At 38.7% G+C, this 21,818-nt stretch overlaps 1 protein-coding gene across 3 annotated transcripts; it reads left to right on the top strand.

Moving 5' to 3' along the window:
* Positions 1 to 1,159: 1,159 nt before the first annotated feature.
* On the top strand, positions 1,160 to 21,598 carry LOC133882248 (MADS-box protein JOINTLESS-like). 3 transcript variants are annotated; one of them, XM_062321371.1, is made up of 9 exons: positions 1,160 to 1,262; positions 1,569 to 1,779; positions 9,569 to 9,650; positions 17,472 to 17,533; positions 17,624 to 17,723; positions 17,812 to 17,853; positions 20,678 to 20,716; positions 20,795 to 20,934; positions 21,225 to 21,598. In XM_062321371.1, exons 2-9 carry the CDS (start codon positions 1,598 to 1,600, stop codon positions 21,241 to 21,243), a joined length of 666 nt encoding a protein of 221 aa, XP_062177355.1. In that variant the 5' UTR covers positions 1,160 to 1,262; positions 1,569 to 1,597; the 3' UTR covers positions 21,244 to 21,598. The 3 variants fall into 3 exon arrangements, with proteins under 3 accessions (XP_062177355.1, XP_062177356.1, XP_062177357.1); XM_062321372.1 differs by having other exon boundaries at positions 20,801 to 20,934; XM_062321373.1 differs by having other exon boundaries at positions 20,804 to 20,934.
* Positions 21,599 to 21,818: the final 220 nt, after the last annotated feature.

The following is a 21,818-nucleotide window of genomic DNA, read 5'->3' on the forward strand; positions in this document are numbered from 1 at the left end:
TGTTTATATGTATAAATGTATCATACTTGATACAACGCGTTTTAAAGCCGTGATGGTCATGAATTCATCAAAATTTTGTAATTAAGCGTGTTTTTACGAGAATACTACTGATATAGATGACCTTCTAAAAAATTTGATTAGAAATAGCAAGAAACAAACAATACTGTATCTTCTAGCTGACATGATGAGTATGATCGGAGTCACCTTCAAAAGCTTTTTTTTCTTTTTTCTTTTTATGGTGCGTTTGGGATTGCGATTTCCTAGACAATAAGTGCGATTTTAAACCAAATCCTAGAACATGAATCGTTTGGAAACTGCGTTTTTAAAAATTACGATTTGAAAACGCATAAAATATGCTTTTTCAAATCACAGTTAAGATGATATTTTTTTTGAAAACGCGAAATTTTAAAGGTTAATTTGCGATTTTAAATGCTAAACTGTGATTTTGCCAAACGCTTAACTGTGTTTTTAAAAATTATTATTATTATTTTTTTTAAATCTTACATTTTAAAATTGTGATTTTAAATCGTATTTTTTGAAATCGCAAACTTAAGCGGACGATTAGTTTCTTAAGAGTTAAGATATACATTTACATTGATAGAGCGACTCATGAGAATGGACGGTTGAGGGGACGTAATGGGAACAAAGATGTCATAATTCCGGCCCAGTAATGCAGCCTGCCAATTTGTACGGAAAGAAAACCGCACCATATAAAAAAATATCCTGCACTTTATTATCTATCTTAATCAACAACCTTCTAAAATTGCAGATAACCCCCTCCGCCTGACCCAAAAAAAAAAAAAAAAAAAAAACGTGAATTTTATTTATGTCTTTCTCATTCACTTTCTCTCTCTCTCTCTCTCTCCCTAAACATCTGGTCGCAGAAAGCCATTGGTGGCCTTGATTTAAACAGCCCCACAAAACGACAAGAAGGAAAAGTAGGCGAACAATGAAGCTAGAAATTCATGCCATTCGCTATATATCTCCCACGGCATCACCCCTTGCAATTTGCAAACTCATTAAGCTTGGATTGCTAGGTTTTATTCTTCTTCTTCACTCCCGCAGTGCTTCTGAAAATTAGGGTTGGTTTGAGATTCTTGGCTAAATTTGGAAAAAGTGCATAACCCATCTTTCTTCTTTCCTTGGATTCTCTCTCTCTTTCTCTCTCTCTCTCTCTCTCTCCACATTTTCCATTTATAGAATGCTTAATCGCTAGAAGACTGGTGGAAGATCTGCTAAATTAATTGATTGCTGTCTGAAAGGTAGGTTAAATTTTAGCTTATACTCTTTCTCTTTATGGAAAGACTGGTTTTCTTTAATTTTGTGTAAAGGTTAATTCTTGTTTTTTGTCCGATGTTTTGATTTTCTATATGATTTCGCATTAAAGCTTCTCCCTTTCTATATTTTTCATGTGTAGGAGTTTGAATTTGCTCTGTCTGAGATACTTGTTTGATCTGATACTTTGATTGAAAACAGTTGTGAAGGATAATTATTCCTCTTTTGTAGTAAAAAGTATAGTTTTGATTTCGATCGGACTGACAATTTGGTTAATTGGTTTGGTGTAAAAGGGATCGTCGGATCATTTTTTGTCGCAAAAATGACGAGGAAGAAAATCCAGATAAAAAAGATCGAGAACACGACGGCAAGGCAGGTGACTTTCTCTAAGAGGAGGAGGGGCCTGTTTAAGAAGGCTCTGGAGCTCTCAACTCTCTGCGGCGCTGAAATAGCTCTCATAGTCTTTTCTGCTACCGGAAAGCTCTTTCACTACGCCAGCTCAAGGTTTCTCTCTCTCTCTCTCTCTCTCTCTCTCTCTCTCTCTCTCTCGCATCTTTCTACTTAGGATTCATCAAATAAAGAGTCTTATGGTTTTTCCAAAGCACATTTTTCAACTTTCATGCAAGAGAAAAATATACGTCAATAAGCCTATTCACTTACCATGTATAATCAATGTTTTACTTTCCCGATGTTTTAGAGTTGACAGTCTTTGCGGTTTTGCACTTCCTCATAATTAATTTATTGATTCCGCTTTAATTTATTCTCCTTCTAATGATGTCTTACTAAAATATAGCGTATACCCAAATGAATGATACGGTGGACTAATTTAGGAAAATATTTTTGGGATTAAAACAGTTGATGTCGATATTATCACATGAATGATATTAATGCACTAATTTAGGAACATAGTTTGGAATTATATCGCATGCTTTAGAAGACAAATTGTTATCATGAAGCTACAAAATTTTGTTGTCTTGTTGATATATATCCTCAATTTACACGTGTCCTATTACATTGGAATTACCTTCTTGACTAAGAGCAGCGTCAAGACTCATATTAGAAGCATCACAAGGTACTTCAAAGAATGGTAAAATAAGAACGGGAGCCTCAGTCACCTGATTCTTCTTAAGATCGACCTTCAAAACCCAGCAATATTTAGTTGTAGGTACAATAATAGTGCTGAAAATTCAGATAAAACAACGATAAAAAAGAAACTAGCTAACTCATGAAAACTTTTGATAGCATGAATAGATTTTGGAACAGGCCAACTTGTGATTGCTTCCACCTATCTCCAATCCATCTTCTTTCTTTCTCTTTCTTCTTCTTTTTTTTTTTTTTTTTTTTTTTTTTTTTGATTTCTCCAATCCATCTTAATTCCCTCACTAGAGATCACAAAACCCAAGAGCACCAGACTGGTTGTGCAAAAGTGTTACTTCTTCAAGTTTGTATAAAACTTTTGTTCTCTCGAAGCTTCGAAAAATTCTGCTGAAAATGCAGCAAGTGTTGATCTGTCTGCTTGATCTACATTAAGATATCATCAAAGTAAACTATAAAAAATAATTCAATAAAAGGTTTAAAGACATGATTCGTGAGGCACATAAAATTACAAGAACCATTAAAAAGTTTGAATGGTATAGTAATCATCTCCAGTCTTGAAAGTGGTATTCTATATACTCATCCTCCGGTCTCATTTGGATTTGATGATGCCCACTTCGAAGATCAATCTTGCAAATGAAACAATAGTACCATGCAATTGGTCAGAGAGATCATCAAGTTGTAGAATAAGAAACCGCAACCTGATAGTAATTTTATTCACTGCTTTACTATCAACACACATGCGCTAAGAATGTATCAATGATAAGAGGTAACACCCTTTTGTCCTCATTTTTCTCATGGAGTAATGTATCCATGATAAGAGGTAACTCCCTTTTGTCCTCATTTTCCTCATGGCATAGGATAAGTAGACTCCATTAAGGCCTTCTCAACTCCGGCTTTTGACAACAAATTATTTCCTTCCCCTTTAGGAGGCTTGGGACAACTCTCCATTTTATTAGGCTCTAAAACCACACTCACTCTATCTTTCACAAAAGAATAATTAAGTATTTTTACACCTATCATGAATAACCTTTCTATCATATTGCTGTGGACGAACAAGTAACAAATGCCATGCGTTCATAGGAATAACATTAGACAGCACTTCATCCGCATATTTCTTTCCAAAAGAAAACTGAACCAAGCAATGTTTATGTACTCTTACCTAATTACCCTTGTGAAGTCAAGAAATCATGTATGGTTGAGGACTATCTTCCATTTTATGCTTCAATTTTTCCACCATATATCTTTTTTTTGATAAGTAATAAGTCAATCTTATTAAAAGTGTGAGATGCCCCTTAGTACATTGGGAGTATACAAAAGGAAATGCCTAACTAGAGAAACGAGCAAGGAAATCAAGGAAACACCACAACATTCTTACAACTTACCCTATTAATATAACATCACATACCTTGCCATGAGAAGTAATTATAACTCGAGTATGAGAATATTATTTTGAAGCAAATCATCGTCTTCCAAATGGCCTGCTCTCAAGCTCCCACAAACCATTATAGATTCCCTTGATCGGCATAGATGACTTCTATTTCTTCGTCCACCTCTTCCACAAGAGAAATAATTTTATGCTTAGAACAATCGGAAGCGATCTAACCGAATCCTTGGCATTTAAAACATTGACGATCGGTAGGAGAGTAAGGGCGATTTGACCAAAGGTTAGGTTTTTGGCATGATGTTTGGTGTGGCGATAATCCGTTGAAGTTATTTTATTCGGATTTGTTTAGTATTGCTCAAAGAACGGTGTGTGGGTGGCGAATAACATGCAATTCGAGAAAGGATTATTCAATTGAATGTAATTTTTACTAGACCAGTTTAGAATTGGGAGGTGGAGGTGGTAGTATCTTTCTTTGAGAAGTTGTATTCTTTCCAACTACGACAAGGAGATGATAATAGTGAAAATCCCAGTACAACAACAAGGGTTGTAATGGTTTACCCAATATAAACCCCAACTTAGTAGAAGAAAACAAACAACAAACACAACAATTTTTTTTTTTTTTGTTGATAAGTAAGGATTCATTAAAAAGAGCAGAGGGGCGCAACCCTAGTACACAAGAAGTATACAAAAGTGCCCCTATACAGAGGAAATAAAAGAACAAGAGAGTAAAAAGTCAGCGAACAACATACTACCTGGGCTATGCACCGACACCCAAAGATATAACATATTAAGTACATTTCTACAAAGAGCCCCAACTGAAACCTCCACATCCTCAAAAAGCCTAGAATTTCTCTCACGCCACAAGCCCCATAAAACACATAAAGGAACCTGCTTCCAAATACGGAAAACAGGACCACGACCCAGCAAAGTGCCCCAACCAGTCAATAAATCCAAGACACTACTAGGCATCACCCACTCCACCCCAAACAAGCTATAAAAAAAACTCCAAACAACCCGCGCCACATCACAATGAAGAAGAATGTGATCAACAGACTCCCCATACTTCTTACACATAACACACCACTCTACCACCACAATACCACGCCTACGTAAATTGTCATGAGTTAAGATATTTCTTAAAGCCGCTGTCCAAACGAAGAAAGCCACCCGCTTCGGAGCTTTAACACGCCATATACCCTTCCAAGGAAAAGAGGCTGCCTCGTGACAAACTAAAGCTTTGTAGAAAGTCTTCACTTCAAAATTCCTCATCTTGGAAAGATTCCACACCACCTTATCAACCTCCCCATGCCGAACTCGAGTAGAGTATAACTGATCAAAGAAGGACATCACCATCTCCACCTCCCAATCCTGAGCATAGCGCGTAAAGAGAACATTCCAATGAACCACGCCTCCTACCACAGACAAATTATCCACCACCCAAGCATCAGGAGAATGCGCAATAGAGTACAAAGCTGGATAACAAAGCTTGAGAGGCTTGTCCTCACACCAAAGATCATGCCAAAAGCGAATATGAGACCCATCACCCACACAACAATTTATGATATAGACATATATCAAAATATATAACCTTGCATTGTTAAGTAAATAGAGCAAGAAATCCACAACGGTGCGGCACAGAGCAAGAAATCCCAATTCACATGATCATAAGCCTTCTCCAGATCCAACTTACACAGCAGCCCAGGGTCCCCTAATCGAATTTGACTATCCACACATTCGTTGGCAATAAGCATTGAGTCCAATATTTGTCGACCACCAATAAACGCATTTTGAGAGTTGGAGATAATCTTGCCCAAAACTGATTTAAACCTGTTCGCGAGGACCTTTGAAATAATTTTGTAGATCCCCCCTACCAAACTAATAGGGCGATAATCTCTCACTTCCATGGCACCAGCCTTCTTAGGAATCAAAGAGACAAAAGTAGCATTAAAGCTTTTTTCAAACTTGCCTCGAGCATGAAATTCTGCAAAAACAGCCATAATGTCAGTTTTTAAAAAATCCTAACACTTCAGAAAGAAAAGAGAAGCCATCAGGACCTGGCGCCTTATCTCCATTCAAATCCCTGATCACATCTCACACCTCCTTCTCCTCAAACGCTCTTTCTAACCAAAAGCTCTCATTCTCATCAATGGATAAGAAAGATAGGCCCTCCACCCTAGGCCGCCATGAACAATTCTCAAAGTACAGATTGTTGTAATATTGGACTATATGCTCCTTAATCTCTACAGGATTCTTGGAAATTGTACCATTAATACTCAAAGAGTCCACTTGATTGAATTTAAGATGTGAGTTGGCCACCCTATGAAAAAAATTTGTGTTCTTGTTCCCTTCCTTCAACCACAAAGCTCTAGATTTTTGCCTCCAATTCATTTCCTCAAAAAGAAGAGCCTTCTCGAGCTCTCTCGACATATCTACCTTTCGAACCTTTTCGTCCTCCTCTAGGCAACGGCATTCTTCAACTAAATCCAACTCTCGAATACCCTCCAATAATTCCTTCTTCTTTTTCCCTATATCACCAAACACTTCTTCATTCTGTTTCTTCAAATCTGTCTTCAAAGCCTTCAATTTATTAGCCAAAATGAAACTTGGTAAACCAGAAAACTCATAAGACATCCACCATTTTTAAACCTGCTCAACAAAACCCTCATAATTCAGCCACATGTTCTCAAACTTAAAATACCTGTTTCCCCCTCTTGGTGCCCCACAATCCAAAAACAAAGGAAAGTGATCAGAGAGAAGTCTAGGCAATCTCCTCTATGACACATCAGGAAAGCGTTCCTCCCACTTCGGAGAAACTAAGAACCTATCGATTCTAGACCATATTTGACCTTCCTGATTATTTGACCAAGTAAACTGGCTATCTTCAAGGGGTAGATCCACCAAATTATGCATGAAAATGAAGTTTGAAAACTCTTCCATGGCTGCAGAATAGCCGGCACCACTAGACCTCTCACTAGGAAAACAAACCACGTTAAAATCCTCCCCAATACACCAAGGCAACTCCCACGAACTCATCAATCCAGCTAATTCAACCCACAAATCCCTCCTATCCCTGTCATCATTTTTTTTGATAAGTAAGATTAGTTTTATTAAAAGCGTAAGGCGCCCCTACGTACACTAGAAGTATACAACAGGAGACACCTAACTAGAAAGCGAAAGCCCAGAAGACAAAACACCCTAACAACACCCACAAAACCCTAAAAACGCCCCCCCCCCTCCCCCCAAAAAAACACCCACTACAACAAAACCCAGAGACACCCATAGACACCCCAATAGACACCCCAAAAACCCAAGCCAGCCCAAACCGAACTACAAAGCAATACCAAAAAGCACCGGAAAAACAACCCACAACCCGCCAAAGCCTACATCACGTGGGCCTTGCCTTTCCTACGCCTGGCAGGAATAAAATCATCGCCATAATTGATGGAGCTATGCAGGTTCAGGAGCTCTCTCTTTCCTTTGGACTTTTGGCGCGCAATCATCTTGTCTCGCTGAAATTCTTCTTCCATGGCATCTCGAATTGCCATAGCTTCCTCCCCAAAGTCCCCAGCCAACGCAAAATCCTCATCCCACGCCCAATCTAATGGTAATCCTATCCCTGTCATCATTCGGACCATAACCCCCCCCCCCCTCCAAAGCCCAAACTACATTATCTCCAGAGTTGCACTAAGAACAAGCAACGATGTATCTACCTACACATTCCTACACTTTCTCCACCACCCTTCTATCCCACCCGATGCTCCATTGGCACTCAAATAGCACCATTCAACATGATAGCAACCCCATAAACTCTGCACCACCTCCCTTGGGATAACTGTCATCTTTGTTTCTACCAAGCATAAAATATCCGTCTTCCAATCCCTTAGAAGCCCTCTAATCTCCAATCTTTTCTCAATCGCATTAAGCCCTTTAATGTTCCAAAAAAAAAAAAAAAAAAAAACTTATCAAAAAAATTAATATTTTAGGCGTCATATAAACGGGATGAACCCCTACCCTTATGCCTGCCTCTATCAAAGTGAACCCCTTTCTTCTCATAGTTAATGGACCAAGCCAACCTGTTCAATTCCCTCTGCCCTTTCGCCCCTTGTGAAGATAGGTAATTAGTCCTAGGTTCTACCAAAGAGCAGTCTCTGGCAGTTTCAATCTTTTATCTAATTTAATACCAATATTTATACCAAAATACTTTTAGTTATCCTAATAAATTCTTTGGGTGTTACATTAATGACTTCCAACACTTGTTTTGATCAACAAATAGGGCAACATAAAAACCTAACAAAATGACTTTCCCTAGGATTCTTGGCCATTTTATAGGGAAAGACCTGTGTCTCCTCATGTTTTGGGCACATTGATTTTGCATGCTAAGCAGGCACTGATCAATCACTCCCAAAAATTGGGGTTTTCAGCCCTTAATCACACAAATAAATAAAATAAGCTCTTTGGTTACTCAAGGGTTTAAAGTTTCTTGTTGTACGCATTTTAAAAGCTATTTTCTTTAGTAAAAACATTATTACAAAATTTTATTCTAATGAAATTAATGCTCTCCAATGATTTTTTAAAATCCACGTGTTTAATAAAAAGGATTTTTTTTTTTCGAGGTATTACACAAGAAATAATCCCTTACCACAACGGTCTCCTTTCCTACAATCAACCATCCTATGTCTCGGCTCACTACATTTGAAATAACATGGAGGGGCACTAGTTGAAGCTGTCCTTTTAGTCTGCGCTTTTGCTTGCCCTCTAATCTGTGCAGTTAGGGGAACAACATTGCGGTGAGGGGGTGTGGGATTTATGTGACTAATACCACCATTATTCCCTTCTACGACACCTACTGGCCTCGCAGTTAAAAGTTTCATCAAATGTAGGGCCCTTTGATGGGCGTCAGATACATTATCAGGATGAATGAAATTTAAAGTCTTGAAACTGTTGTTCAATACCTCTAGTGTAACTTGAAACCAATTGATCGTCTGATTCTGCAAGATCATCGCGCTTCATTGTGTTTGTAACCAATGGTTGTATGTCTTCCCCCATGTGCTCCTCTACGTGCCATGGTAGGAAAGTATCAAGGCTATGATATCAAATTATGCAGTGTGGCATAGTTAGAAGTTGAATCTGCAGACTAGAATTCACAACTCATGTATAAAATCCTAGAAAACTCTAAGAATTATAGGCAATGGTGGAAAAACTCTCTCAATAGTGTTTCTAATTAATCAAATTGAAGAATAACATCAACCAGGCGGCCAAGTTGTCTTTATTGTGCTTAAATCGAAGTTAGGGCTGCAACTTAGAAAGAAAAATTACAAAACTAGCCTTTAATTAAAATAATCGCAAACTCGATCGACCGAATCATCGTATGAGTTTCGAGTGAATTTTATGTCTGGCAATTAGTCGCAATCTCACTCAAGTGAAGGTCGAGCAAATCATCATGGAAACTTTCTGTTTGTCTCTCGTAGCATCTTGGTTGAACAACTATCGAGCGACACTCGAGCGAGATTCAAACAAACTCGAGTACTTGCAGAATCACAAGTACCCCCTCCTAAAGTATTATTTATCTGCTCATACCTCTCCATGAAGCTAGGGGGTTTCTTCAACTGCTCAGACATCAACAGATATGTGAATATGAGATTTACATCTTCAGTCAGCAGCCCGTATATATATATCATTTGAAAAAATTAACTATCTTAAATTTTAAGTAAAAGTAGTATATTTTAAAAAAATTTAACTTAATGTCTACTTTTATTTTATTTTTAGGAAACAGAGGAATGAACTAAATCGCTATTCGTTTGTTGTTTGAAGTATGCAGCAGGTAATTGAAACACGAAAAAATCTGCATTCAAAGGATCTCGACAAAATGGACCAACCATCTTTCGAGTTCCAGGTTAGATATATACTTTTTAGTGGGTGAATAATGTCTCTTTTTGATAGAACAAGGATAATTTGGCTATAAAACCATACTCATCTATGTGAGTTCTCATTGATATATATAGAAGATTACAAGAGAGTTTGAATAACAACACATAACTGCATCTACTTCCTATACAATAGGACTAGAACTCTTATCTAACTTATCTCTTATCTATCTATCATAGAGTTTGAATTCTAATATAACTGAACCTTATCTAGCTTAACACTAGAGTTTGAGTAGAAGTTGATTTCTTAGGTAGTATCCTTAATACCCTCCCGCAAGATCAACGGGGAAGATCGCACGTTGAGCTTGAAACATAGTTGCTGAAAACGTTGGGAGACTAGTGGTTTAGTAAGAACATCAGCAAGTTGATCTGAACTAGGAATGAACCGGATTTCCAAGGATTTATCAGCTACCCGATCACGAACAAAGTGAAAATTGATCACCACATGCTTTGTACGAGCATGAAAAAACGGATTAACCGACATATATGTAGCCCCAATATTATCACACCAAAGTGTTGGTGGAGAATGTAAACTGATTCCAAGTTCTTGAAGTAAAGCACGAATCCATAGGAGTTCGGCAATAGTGTTTGCAACTGCCTTATACTTTGCTTCTGTTGAGGACCTAGATACTGTAGGTTGTTTGCGTGAGCTCTAAGATACCAAGTTAGAACCAAGAAAAACACAATATGCACCTGTGGATCGTCGATCATTTGGACATCCAGCCCAGTCAGCATCCGAGTATGCTTGCAACTGAAGAGAAGAAGTACGACTAATAAGAAGACCATGAGAAAGCGTGTGTTTCAAGTACCGAAGGATTCTTTTAACTGCTTGCCAATGAGGCTGAAGAGGGCGGTGCATAAACTGGCACACTCTATTGACTGCAAACCCTAAATCTGGTCTGGTGAGGGAGAGATACTGTAATGACCCTACACTGCTGCGATATAAGGTTGGATCTTCCATTGGATCACCAGAGAAGGCAGAGAGACTTGAAGAAGACGCCATTGGAGAAGAGATAGGCTTGGCTTCATGCATTTTTGTTTTCTTCAAGAGATCCAATATATATCGTTTCTGAGAGAGAAGAAGACCCGCTTCAACTTTATTGACTTCAACACCTAAAAAATACTGAAGATCACCTAAATCTTTTACGGCAAAATCAACATTGAGAAGCTTCAAAAGTTCTGTAATTGCAGCTGGATCCGATGCTGTGATTATTATGTCATCGACATAAATTAGGAGATAAATAGTTACTGTCTTGGTGCGATAAATGAAGAGAGAAGTGTCGGCCTTAGAACCCACAAAACCAATCTGAATTAACTTATTGCTGAGGCGAGAAAACCAAGCACGGGGGGCTGGTTTTAAGCCATAAATCGCCTTTTGAAGCTTGCACACATGATTAGGAAAGCTAGGATGAAGAAAACCAGGTGGTTGGACCATGTATACATCCTCGGATAGAAAACCATGCAAGAATGCATTCTGAATATCAATCTGCTTTAGTGACCAACCTGCTGAAAAGGCAAGAGAAAGAACTGTCCGAATGGTTGTAGGCTTGACAACAGGACTATAGGTCTCTCCAAAATCAACACCGGCCTGTTGATGAAAGCCCTTAGCAACTAGACGTGCTTTATGTCGTTCTATGGACCCATCAGCTTTCCTCTTAAGCTTGAATACCCATTTACAGCTTACAAGATTCTGAGAAGGCTGCTTAGCAACAAGAGACCAAGTTTGGTTTTGAAGGAGAGCATTAAATTCAACTTGCATAGCATTTCTCCATTCCGGAACTTTTATTGCATTGGAGAAGCAAGTTGGTTCAACAAGAGCTGAATGTGTTTCTGCCACTAAAACCTGTGGAACTGGGTATCGGATGGTGCCATCTGTAAGTTGTCTTTGCTGAAAAATTTGATTCATCGACCTTGTACGAATGGGATGTACCCGAACAGGAGGACTATCCGTGTGAGAGTTAGAATTGGGCAGGCTAATCTTAGCAGAGGTAGGAGAAGGAGAACTGGAAAAAGAATTAGAAGAAGAGACAACTGCTGGAATTTGTAGCTTAGAAGTGACAGGAGGTGTTGGAAGTAAAGGAGGAAGAACCGGTGCCTGAACTGGTGAAGGAGAAGGAGAAACAGAAGAGACAGAAGCAAAAGGAAATTGATCTTCATGGAAGATGACATCTCGGGAGATGTACACCCGCCCAGAATCAATGTGAAGACATTTATAGCCTTTATGATGTTGACTATACCCAAGAAAGAGACACTCTTTGGAACGTGGGGAAAATTTATGAGAATTATAGGGTCTTAAGTTTGGACAGCAAGCACAGCCGAACACCTTAAGAAACTTATAATCCGGAATTTGATTAAAGAGTTTCTCAAAAGGTGATTTATTTTGTAACAAAGGTGTTGGCAATCGGTTAATAAGATAGCATGAAGTGAGACAGGCCTCATCCCAGAATTTTTTAGGGAGATGGCTTTCAGCCCAAGAGAGCTAGAGTAGTGTCAATAAGATGCCTATGTTTTCTTTCTACACATCCTTGTTGTTGGTCTGTATGAGGGCAAGAGATACGATGAGTTATGCCATGAGTTTGAAAATAAGAATGAAGGTTGCAATATTCGCCACCCCAATCAGATTGAACGCTTATTATTTTGGAATTTAGTAGACGTTCAGCCATGGTTTGAAATTGGAGAAAGGTTGGCATAACATCAGATTTAGCTTGAATTGGATAAACCCAAGTGTAACGACTATAAGCATCAATAAAGGACACATAAAACCGATTTCCATTAATTGAAAGAGTTGGGGAAGGTCCCCATACATCGGAATAAACTAATTCTAGAGGTTTACAAATGCTGGAAGTAGAAGAAGAAAACGGCAATTGATGACCCTTAGCTTGTGGACAGATCTTGCAAGGGGTGAATGCCTTATTGGAATGAACTGGAAGCGGAAACTGAGAAATAACTCTGTGGACTGTTCGAAATGCAGGGTGACCTAAGCGCTTGTGCCAAGAAGCAGGTGATGTACAATCACCAACAAGTGCTTGATTTATTGATGAAGACCCAGACGAGGGAAGAAGGTGATAGAGACCATCTTTAGTGCGCCCTTGATGGAGGATGATCCCGGTTTGAGAGTCCTTGATTACAAAGTAAGATGAGTGAAATTCAAAAAAGACAGAATTATCAAGGGCAAATTGTCTAACTGAAAGGAGATTTTTACAGATTAAGGGAACCCGAAGGAGTTGATTTAGGACAAAAGTACGACGAGAAAGATTTAAAGAAGTTGAACCAATATGAGATATAGGCAAACCTGTTCCATCACTCACGAATTTGATCCTGTCCATGATAGTCCTCATGAGAGACATTAAGATGCTGCAACGCATTCGTCATATGATGGGTAGCCCCAGTGTCGGGGTACCAAGATTCCTCAGCTGGTAGAACCGGAGATGTATAGTAGGCCTGTGGAGAGAGCTGCTGTTGTGGTGGCTGAGTCTGTTCAGAGAAGGACATATCCTGTCTATGGTAACAACGAATAGCAGAGTGACCAGGTTTGCCACAAATCTGACTGAAGGCCGAGTGGAAGAAGCTGCATCTTGAGAGAAGTAAGAACTACGGCCGCGGTTGCTGGAGTAAGACCCACGGCCTCGGTTGTAAGGACAACCACCAGGTCCGCGAAATCCACGTCCCCGAGATGGTGAACTGCGGGTGGTGAAGTTTGCAGCCGGGGGAAGAGCATCAACAGCTGGAAGTTGCTGGTCCAGGCGCATCTTGTGGGCGAGAAGGTAACCGTAGAGTTCATCAATGGACAAGGGATCGACTCGGGTTGTGACAGACGTCACAAAGGGATCATATTTTGACTCGAGACCTTTGAGAAGAAAAGACACGCTCTCAAAATCATTGAGAGGCTGACCGGCGGCCGCAAGGGTGTCGCTTAACGTCTTGATAGTCTAGAAGTACTCAGTGATTGAGTTGGAGCCCTTCTTGACAGTGGCGAGTTGAAAGTAAATCTGCATGACACGGGCACGAGCTTGAGAAGCAAACATGGTGAGAAACGTGTTCTAGAGAGCAGCAGCCGAGACACATCCAATAGCATGGACGACGTAGGGCTCGGACAGGGTGGAAATAAGGATGCTCAGGATCATCTGATCACGCAGAGTCCAGGCAAGGAAGTCAGGGTTGACTATGGTGGCAAGAGCACCGGCAGTTGAGTTGGGATTGGGAATAGTCTGTGCAAGAGGTAGTGAGGAGCCATCAAGAAAGCCATAGGCGTCTTGGCCCTTGATATATGCGAGAATCTGAGTTTTCCAGGCATTGAAATTGCCTTTGGAGAGTTTAATACTAAGGTTGTGATTCATATTTGGGACGGTGAAGACAACTGTGGGTTGGGTAGATGGCGGGGGAGGCTGTGAAGCGTTGGAGGCTGCCGAGGCAGATAACTCGGAGTCTGAATTGGCCATGGATCACGACGTTAGTCGGTGAGAGGGCTCTGATACCATGATAGAACAAGGATAATTTGGCTATAAAACCGTACTCATCTATGTGAGTTCTCATTGATATATATAGAAGATTACAAGAGAGTTTGAATAACAACACATAACTGCATCTACTTCCTATACAATAGAACTAGAACTCTTATCTAACTTATCTCTTATCTATCTATCATAGAGTTTGAATTCTAATATAACTGAACCTTATCTAGCTTAACACTAGAGTTTGAGTAGAAGTTGATTTCCTAGGTAGGATCCTTAATACTTTTGATGTTAGCTGGGATGGAATAGTCATGAATATTAGAAAACATATTTATAATGTGATGTATTTACCACAAAAGATCCTAAGTTTCTGTAATTTAACTATTGATGATGTAATTTGAAGCCAGTGGTTTTGGTTCTAGCCAGGGCGTGTTGTTTTTGTTGTTTTAGTCTCTGGGTTTTATGGGCTGGTTTTGTTGGGGTTTCGTTGGGTTTTTGTGGGCTGCTTCTTGGGTGTTTCTTTTGGGTTTAGTCTTTGTGGGCTTGTTGGTTTTCTTTGTGGGTCAGCTTTGGTTGTTCCTTTGTATTCTCCTTGTGTACTTAGGGGCGTCTTACGCTTTTATTTTAATAAAACTTTCATTACTTATCAAAAAAAATTAATCATTTCCTTCTTTTTATGATGTTTATAAAAAATAAAAAATAAAATAAAAGGAAGAAGAAGAAAATAAAAGGTATTTTATACAAAGTAATTCTGAAAATTGTGACACTCAAGAAAATAGTTTTTTTTTTTTTTTTTTAAATAATTTTACTTTATAAGTTCCGTATTGGTTCTTTAATAGGTGAGACTATGCATTATAAGTGATTTTAAGGAGTTTGAATTGCAACTTTGACCAGTACCTTTGGAGCAATAGCGTAAATATGGCTAGTGCTTTCCATAGTTTTTGACAAATAGTCTTAGAGCCAACTTAGTAATACCATGTGGTGTAAGGTCATTCATACCCACTCTTCAAACCGAGGTATAGTAATTTTGTACCTAACTATAATCTTATTAATAGCATGGCTATCCACACATCCTCCATGACCCATCTTTCTTGGGCATAAACAAAGCGGGCATTGCACAAGGACATAGACTCTCCCTGATATGGCCTTTAGACAACATGGCCTCCACCTAACGCCTAAGCTCTCTGTACTCCTTAGGGCTGATGCAATAATGGGATAATTAGGTAGACTAGAACCAGACACCAAATCAATCCAATGTTGTATATCCCTCAAAGGCGATAAGCCCTCAGATAAATCATCAGGAAACACATCATCAAACTCATCGAACAAACATCTTACAAGTATCCATAGAAAAGGACACTAATCATATCACACCATGCACTATTTCTATATTTTGATCCAATAGAAAAGGACACCAAGCAACGTTTAGAGACAATTACCTCGTTTCCTTTCTTGAGCTAAGTCAATCTGTAGGGACTAAGATGCTTCTCTGTCTACACCCCCAATTTCTAAACAGCTTCCTCAAAACCCATATTCTTATATATCCCCAAGTCAATTACAAGCTTGCGCACCTACCCTCAATGGTACAAGTAGATTGGAAGATAATATTGGGGCGCTAGACATCCTCTTTAGACTTAAGGGGTACGAAACACGCTCTAGTCACAAATAACAAAGGACTCTCATCTCCTTGGACAATCTCCTTCTCACATTCTTCCCCAGCATCATAAGTGGGCCGTTGTTCAGTATCAACAAAATTATCATCAACATGCTCCTCAGATTCAATAAATAATCCCTTATCATAGCACACCTTTTCTACATTCAACCATCCTATGTCCAGGCGCACCAGATTTGAAACGTGGTGGTGCATATTCGAAGCTGCCCTATTAGGCTACACATTCACTTGCCCCTTGGGTGTTTTACATCCAGATTTGACTTTGGATTGGGAGTTGGACAGTGATGAGGATATGGATCCGTCATTGGCAATTTTGGAAGCCATTGAAGAGGACTTCCATCAGGGAGTTAAGGCAACACGTCAAAAGACCAAGGGTAAGAGGGAAGTTTTGAATTTGGTAAGCTCCATCAACTACAGTGATTTTAGCGCGTCCTCCCAGCGTAGGAAAGGAAATGTGCAAATGGTGTAGGGTTGGTGTCTTCCGTTGGTTTTGGGTTTTTTTAGGGTTGTTGGGTTTTCTTTCTTCTTTTTTTCGGCTGTTTCTTTTTCGCTTTCTAGCTAAGAGCTTTCTCTTGTATACTTCCAGTGTATTTTGGGGCGCCTTACGCTTTTAATAAGACCAGTTTATTACTTATCAAAAAAACATTATCCACGACATAATACCCTCATCTTTAGATTTTTTGTAATAAAACCACTTTTCACCACCTTATTTTATTTATAAAACTCAAAAGGTAGTGGGGGACCACTTTGCCACATAAGTAATGTGGTGAAAATTGGTATCTTTGGGTGGTGGTGAATCATTACTCTTCAGATTAACAATAGAAACCTTAAAAGTCTCTTCAAATAGTTGATTTATACCTCTAAACTTATGGGTTTACATTATTTACAACGTCTTTCAGTCTTATTTCCTTAATTTTTACGTAAATGTTAATGCAATCGTAAGGAAACATGAGTCAGGAATATTGTTTATTAAACTGTTATCTGAAATTTTCATGTGGTACTATATTATTGTATATTCTCATACATTACCATATATTTTCCATGATTATGACAAAATATTTTCATAATCTTCTCAATATATTATGGAATTATTCTCCACATATTATGATAATATCTGCTACCATATTAGTTACCGTAAATATGCTAGGAAATATTTTATGATTATGTAATTATTGTATTTCCATTATTTTGGCCTCTTCAACTATAAATAGGTCATTCTATTGTTCAGTTTTGATACATCATAAATACAAATTTCTTTTCCACAATTTGACTTTTTCTTCATGTAACTTTTTGAAACTTACATGTAAAAGAAAATCGTACCATAATATGAAAGGTAGATGTCTTTTGTGGAACAACTCTGAGAACAAACTACTTGTAGCAATTTCAGAATGATGACCCTAACATTTATGACATCTTTAAATATTTCTATTGGAAGGCAGGAAATGCCTACTTAATTTAGCAACGATTGGTCGCCAATGGGTAGCTCAATCGGCTGGGGACCATGCCTCTTGAAGTGGAGGTTACTAATTCGAATCCCCCCTCCCCCTTTTGTGTGGACATGTCAAAAAATAAAATAAAATTTAGCAACTATTGCTATATTAAAAGTGCTTGCAGACAGATCGTATACTAAAAATCTTCATGAATGACTACTCTTTGTGCCCTTTTAGATTGACAGCAGTACCTACACCTTGTTGAGCAATGAAATCGTGGAGAAGACTCATGGACTGAGGTATTGTAAGGACATTGCTATATCAAGTTGTTACAGTAATCGCATGCACATGCCACACTGAATTAATGTTAAAATGATTTCACCTAACAGGCAGATGATGGGAGAAGAGCTCCAACTATTGAATATAGAAGAACTACAGAAACTAGAGGAACTTCTCGACGCCGGCTTGAGGCGCGTTTTAAAGGCAAAGGTTTGTCTCTCTTTATTGTCTCTGTTTGCTGGCATTATAATGGAGCGATGAAATTTCTGTTAATGTGACAAGCTTTTACGTGTTTCAGGATGATAGATTTCTAGAAGAGATCAGTGCCCTTAAGCGGAAGGTCATGTGCCAAACTTTAAATGTTTTAAGACATTTCATGCAGTTATCATAATTTTGAAAAATATAGAATGTAAAACATCTTTATGCTTTCTTAGGTGATGATATTCGTGAATACGTAGTTGGACACAATTACTTAATTTTAGAGCAAAGTTTTTGATAACTAGAAATTAATATGTTGATGCAAGTTCATAAAAATCATAGAGAGACAATTTGTCTTCGTTATGCCAAGGTCTTTGTATGTGTATTGGCTTTGTTACTTTCTATAAGAAGCAGAAACGTTCCAAGGCATTGTTTTGCCAGTTAGACTCAGAGTGTGTTCCCTGTAAGGCTTTTCTCCTTCACTCACTAACAGAAACATTTTTATGGTCTGGGGTTTTCTAACAGTACTAGTGTTTTACTCCTTGGGTTTCTATGTTGTTGGTTTTGTTCTCTTGCGATGTGTTGTAGGTGCCTGATATTAAATATATTGAAGAAAGGAATAGAGAGGAAGAGCGGAAGCGGAGGGACACGTATTGGCTGTATCTTGTATATTGAGTATATAATGTGTTACAATAGTTTGTATAAATAGAGAACCTAAGTGTAGTGAACAAGAAACTCTAGACTAATTAAGGTAGGAAATAGACCCTAGAAGGAAAACTAATATTAGAAAATAAAATGTTCTAATATCCCTCTCAAACTCAAGGTGTAAGCTTGAGTTTGGAAAAGGAAAATAAATTTTTTTTCTCCGGAGAATCTGCCCGAAGATGGCAGAAAATTCGTCGAATATGCTGCCAAAAAGTCGCCGAAGTGGTTGGAGTTTAGCAGCAGGCGAGGGCTGGCGGCAGCTGGCTGGGCTAGATTTATTGGGCCCAGTTGGACGGGTTGAAATAGGATCCTATTGGCCTTGATCCTGCTAGACCGGGTTGAGAAAGATGGTCGTGGATTTGGGCCGGAGGCCAACTTAATCAGGTTGATATTGATTTGGCCCATGTATGGGCTAACCCAGCTGGACTGCACAACTGAGCCAGGTTGAATTCGGGGTTTCTTTTTTTACCGGGTTGAGTTCCACCTAGTTGCTCTGGTCAGCTGAACCAGGTCTAACCCGGTGAGCCGGATTGATTGGTTGGCCTATTCGGCTGAGCCTTCTAGACCAATTTGAGAGTGGGACTGACATGGGCAGCTAGGCTGAACCGGGTGGAGGATTTTGGTCTAACCTGATGGGTCGGGTTGACTAGTTGACCTATTCGGCTGAGCTTTCTAGACTGGTTTGGGCAAACTGGGACTAAACCCATGGGTCAGGTCGTTAACTTGACTAAACCCAATGAACCGAGCGTTTACAACGTCGATCTGATATGAAAGCTCTATGGACCGGGTTAGAGATTGGGCCTAGTGGATCAAGTTAAAAAGGACCCGATACAGGATGACGAATTGGGCGGCCCGAATCCATGAACACGCGTGGAAGAAATGTGTCACGTTGTAAGATCGTGAATAGATGCGCATAAGTGAATATGACACGTTGAAGGGGTACACCGGCTCGTGATTACCCAGGGAAGCTTGGAGGCGCATGGTAGAGGCTTCAGACAGCTCGTGGCTGCGCGTCTGGACACCGTTGGTGGCAGTTCTTCGACAATCTGTACCTCGCAAGGTTGATTTTGAGATTATTTTTCCAGATTGAGTTGCGGTGAAGGCATGGTAGAGATTGGCAGTGACTTTAGAGGCATGCGGCAGCGTGTGGATTAATAGAATTATGAGACAGTCGTAGAGCACGCAAAGAACACCTGGAAAAAGTCAAGGACGTTGAAGGCCACAAGAAAATGGCTCTGACACTATGTTAATTATATTGAAGAGATATATTGAGGAAAGGAAGAGAGAGAGTACGAGCGGAAACAGAGAGACACGTATGAGCTACATCCTGTATATTGAGTATTTCATAATGTGTTACAACAGTCTATAAATAGAGAACCTAAGAGTAGTGAACAATAGACCTTTGAATATTATAAAGGTAGGAAATAAACCCTAGAAGGAAACGTCTTGTATTTCACAAGTCTTGTGGTGGCCCCTTTTATTGGTTGTTTTGAGGTCATTCTTTAGCCACATTTTGCCTCTTCTTTACTTCTTGGAGAAGCATTCGACACTTCACCTCATGGTGAAGTTTTTTTGACTGACTTAGTCACTACATCTTAAAGACACATTCTGTCATTTTGAGCAAGATAGAGCGCAGTAACTTCGTGAGAAAAAGAAAAACAAGAAGAGAGAATGACAATGAAGAGAAAGAGCAGCTCCCTTTCAGTTTTCTCACTTTTTGGCCGTAAGGTGCAGAGTATTTTCACTTTTTTATTTAATTCTCTTTTATGTATGAGTGAGATTTGGGTGTTTTTGGGTTTGAGTAAATTTTTCTGTATTACATTTTGTACTCCCATCTTTTGGTAATGAATTTACTCTGGATTGGCTCCGCCAATGGATATAGGCTTGTTAAGCCGAACCACTTAAATCTTGGTGTCTTGTGTGATTGTGTTATTTTCTATTATACTATTTTCTGCTTCTTTGGGAATTCCTAAAATTATATTGTATCAACATATATCATAATGTATTACAATAGTCTCTATAAATGGAGAACCTGAACGCAAAACCCTAGACTAATTTAGGTAGGAAATAAACCTGAAACGTAATATTAGAAAATAAAATAGAGAATAAAATATTCTATCAGTTTTACTCTTTGGGTTTCTATGTTGTTGGTTTTGTTCTCTTATGATGTGTTGTAGGTGCCTGAGGTTGGCCCTACCTTTGTTTTTGTGAGGTTGTTGCTGGGCTGTAAGTTGTGTTACTTGCTGTCCCTTTAAATGCAGGGAGCCCAACTGGTGGAGGATAATCAGCGACTAAAACAGGTATCAGGTCGTGAATTTCCTTTTTTCTTTTTTCTGTTTTTTGGTTTCCCTACTTTCTCAATTGATGGAAAATGTCAGTTTCAGCAGATGGAGAATCAGTTAATGATTAAAACACATGTAACTGAACAAGGTCAGTCATCTGTGCCAATCACCAATATTTGCAGCTCAGCTGATCCTCCTCAACACCAAGACAACGACGATACTTCTCTCAAGTTGGGGTAAGTTTAATTGCAACATTTACAACACTAATTTTGTTTTTCTACTTTTCTGGTTATAATATGTAGTTAGAATATTAAGAATTCAATCCAGGGATACTGATATTTACATAAGCATATATATAGTTTTAACACTTGGGCTTATATTATGTAGAAATATAAGAATAATATGAAATTAGTGGCTGCTGTCTCTGTGTGAGATTGGTCGTTTGGACCCATCAATAGCTTTGGTCGGTGACAAAATGGCAAGACAGAGTATTTACCTTGGTATATCTTTTATTTATGTCTTGCAGGTTAAGTTTCCCTTACTGAGTTTGAACGAAAAAGATTAAAGAAGGTCAAGAGCGAGTACTACATGCGACACATTTCCTCAATTGAAAAACAAGCATGTCTGAGTAAAACCCATGCAGCTCACTGTTGAAGAAAAATTCTTGTAAGACAGATTTGTTTCCACAAGTTGATCAAAAGAATTTGGTGATCAGCAATAGATAATGCTTAATATATATATATATATATATGTACCGTTGAGACTGATTTCAAAAGAAGCTATTGACGAGATGCATAAAATCATGTACCATTGATGAAGCTATTGACGATATCCACATTCTCTAAACTAGTGCTTTTTGTATTCTTGGTTTCTGGTCTGACTTTGATATTGAATGATTACAAGGGGTTAATTTTTTTTTTTATTTTTTATTTTTTTTTATTTTTTATTTTTTTATTTTTTATTTTTTTTTAACTGTTGTAAAGAAAGAGAGATTTGAAGTTATGGCCCTACATATTAGTAGATTCTTTTAGGCGATCTCATACGACCAAAAAAATGGCAAACCTATCAAAATGATTGATTTATGAAAAACGAATTTAGACCCCCAATTTGCAATTGATCC

The sequence above is a fragment of the Alnus glutinosa genome, chromosome 11 (assembly GCF_958979055.1).
Source record: "Alnus glutinosa chromosome 11, dhAlnGlut1.1, whole genome shotgun sequence".
In the NCBI taxonomy this organism is placed as follows: Eukaryota; Viridiplantae; Streptophyta; class Magnoliopsida; order Fagales; family Betulaceae; genus Alnus; species Alnus glutinosa.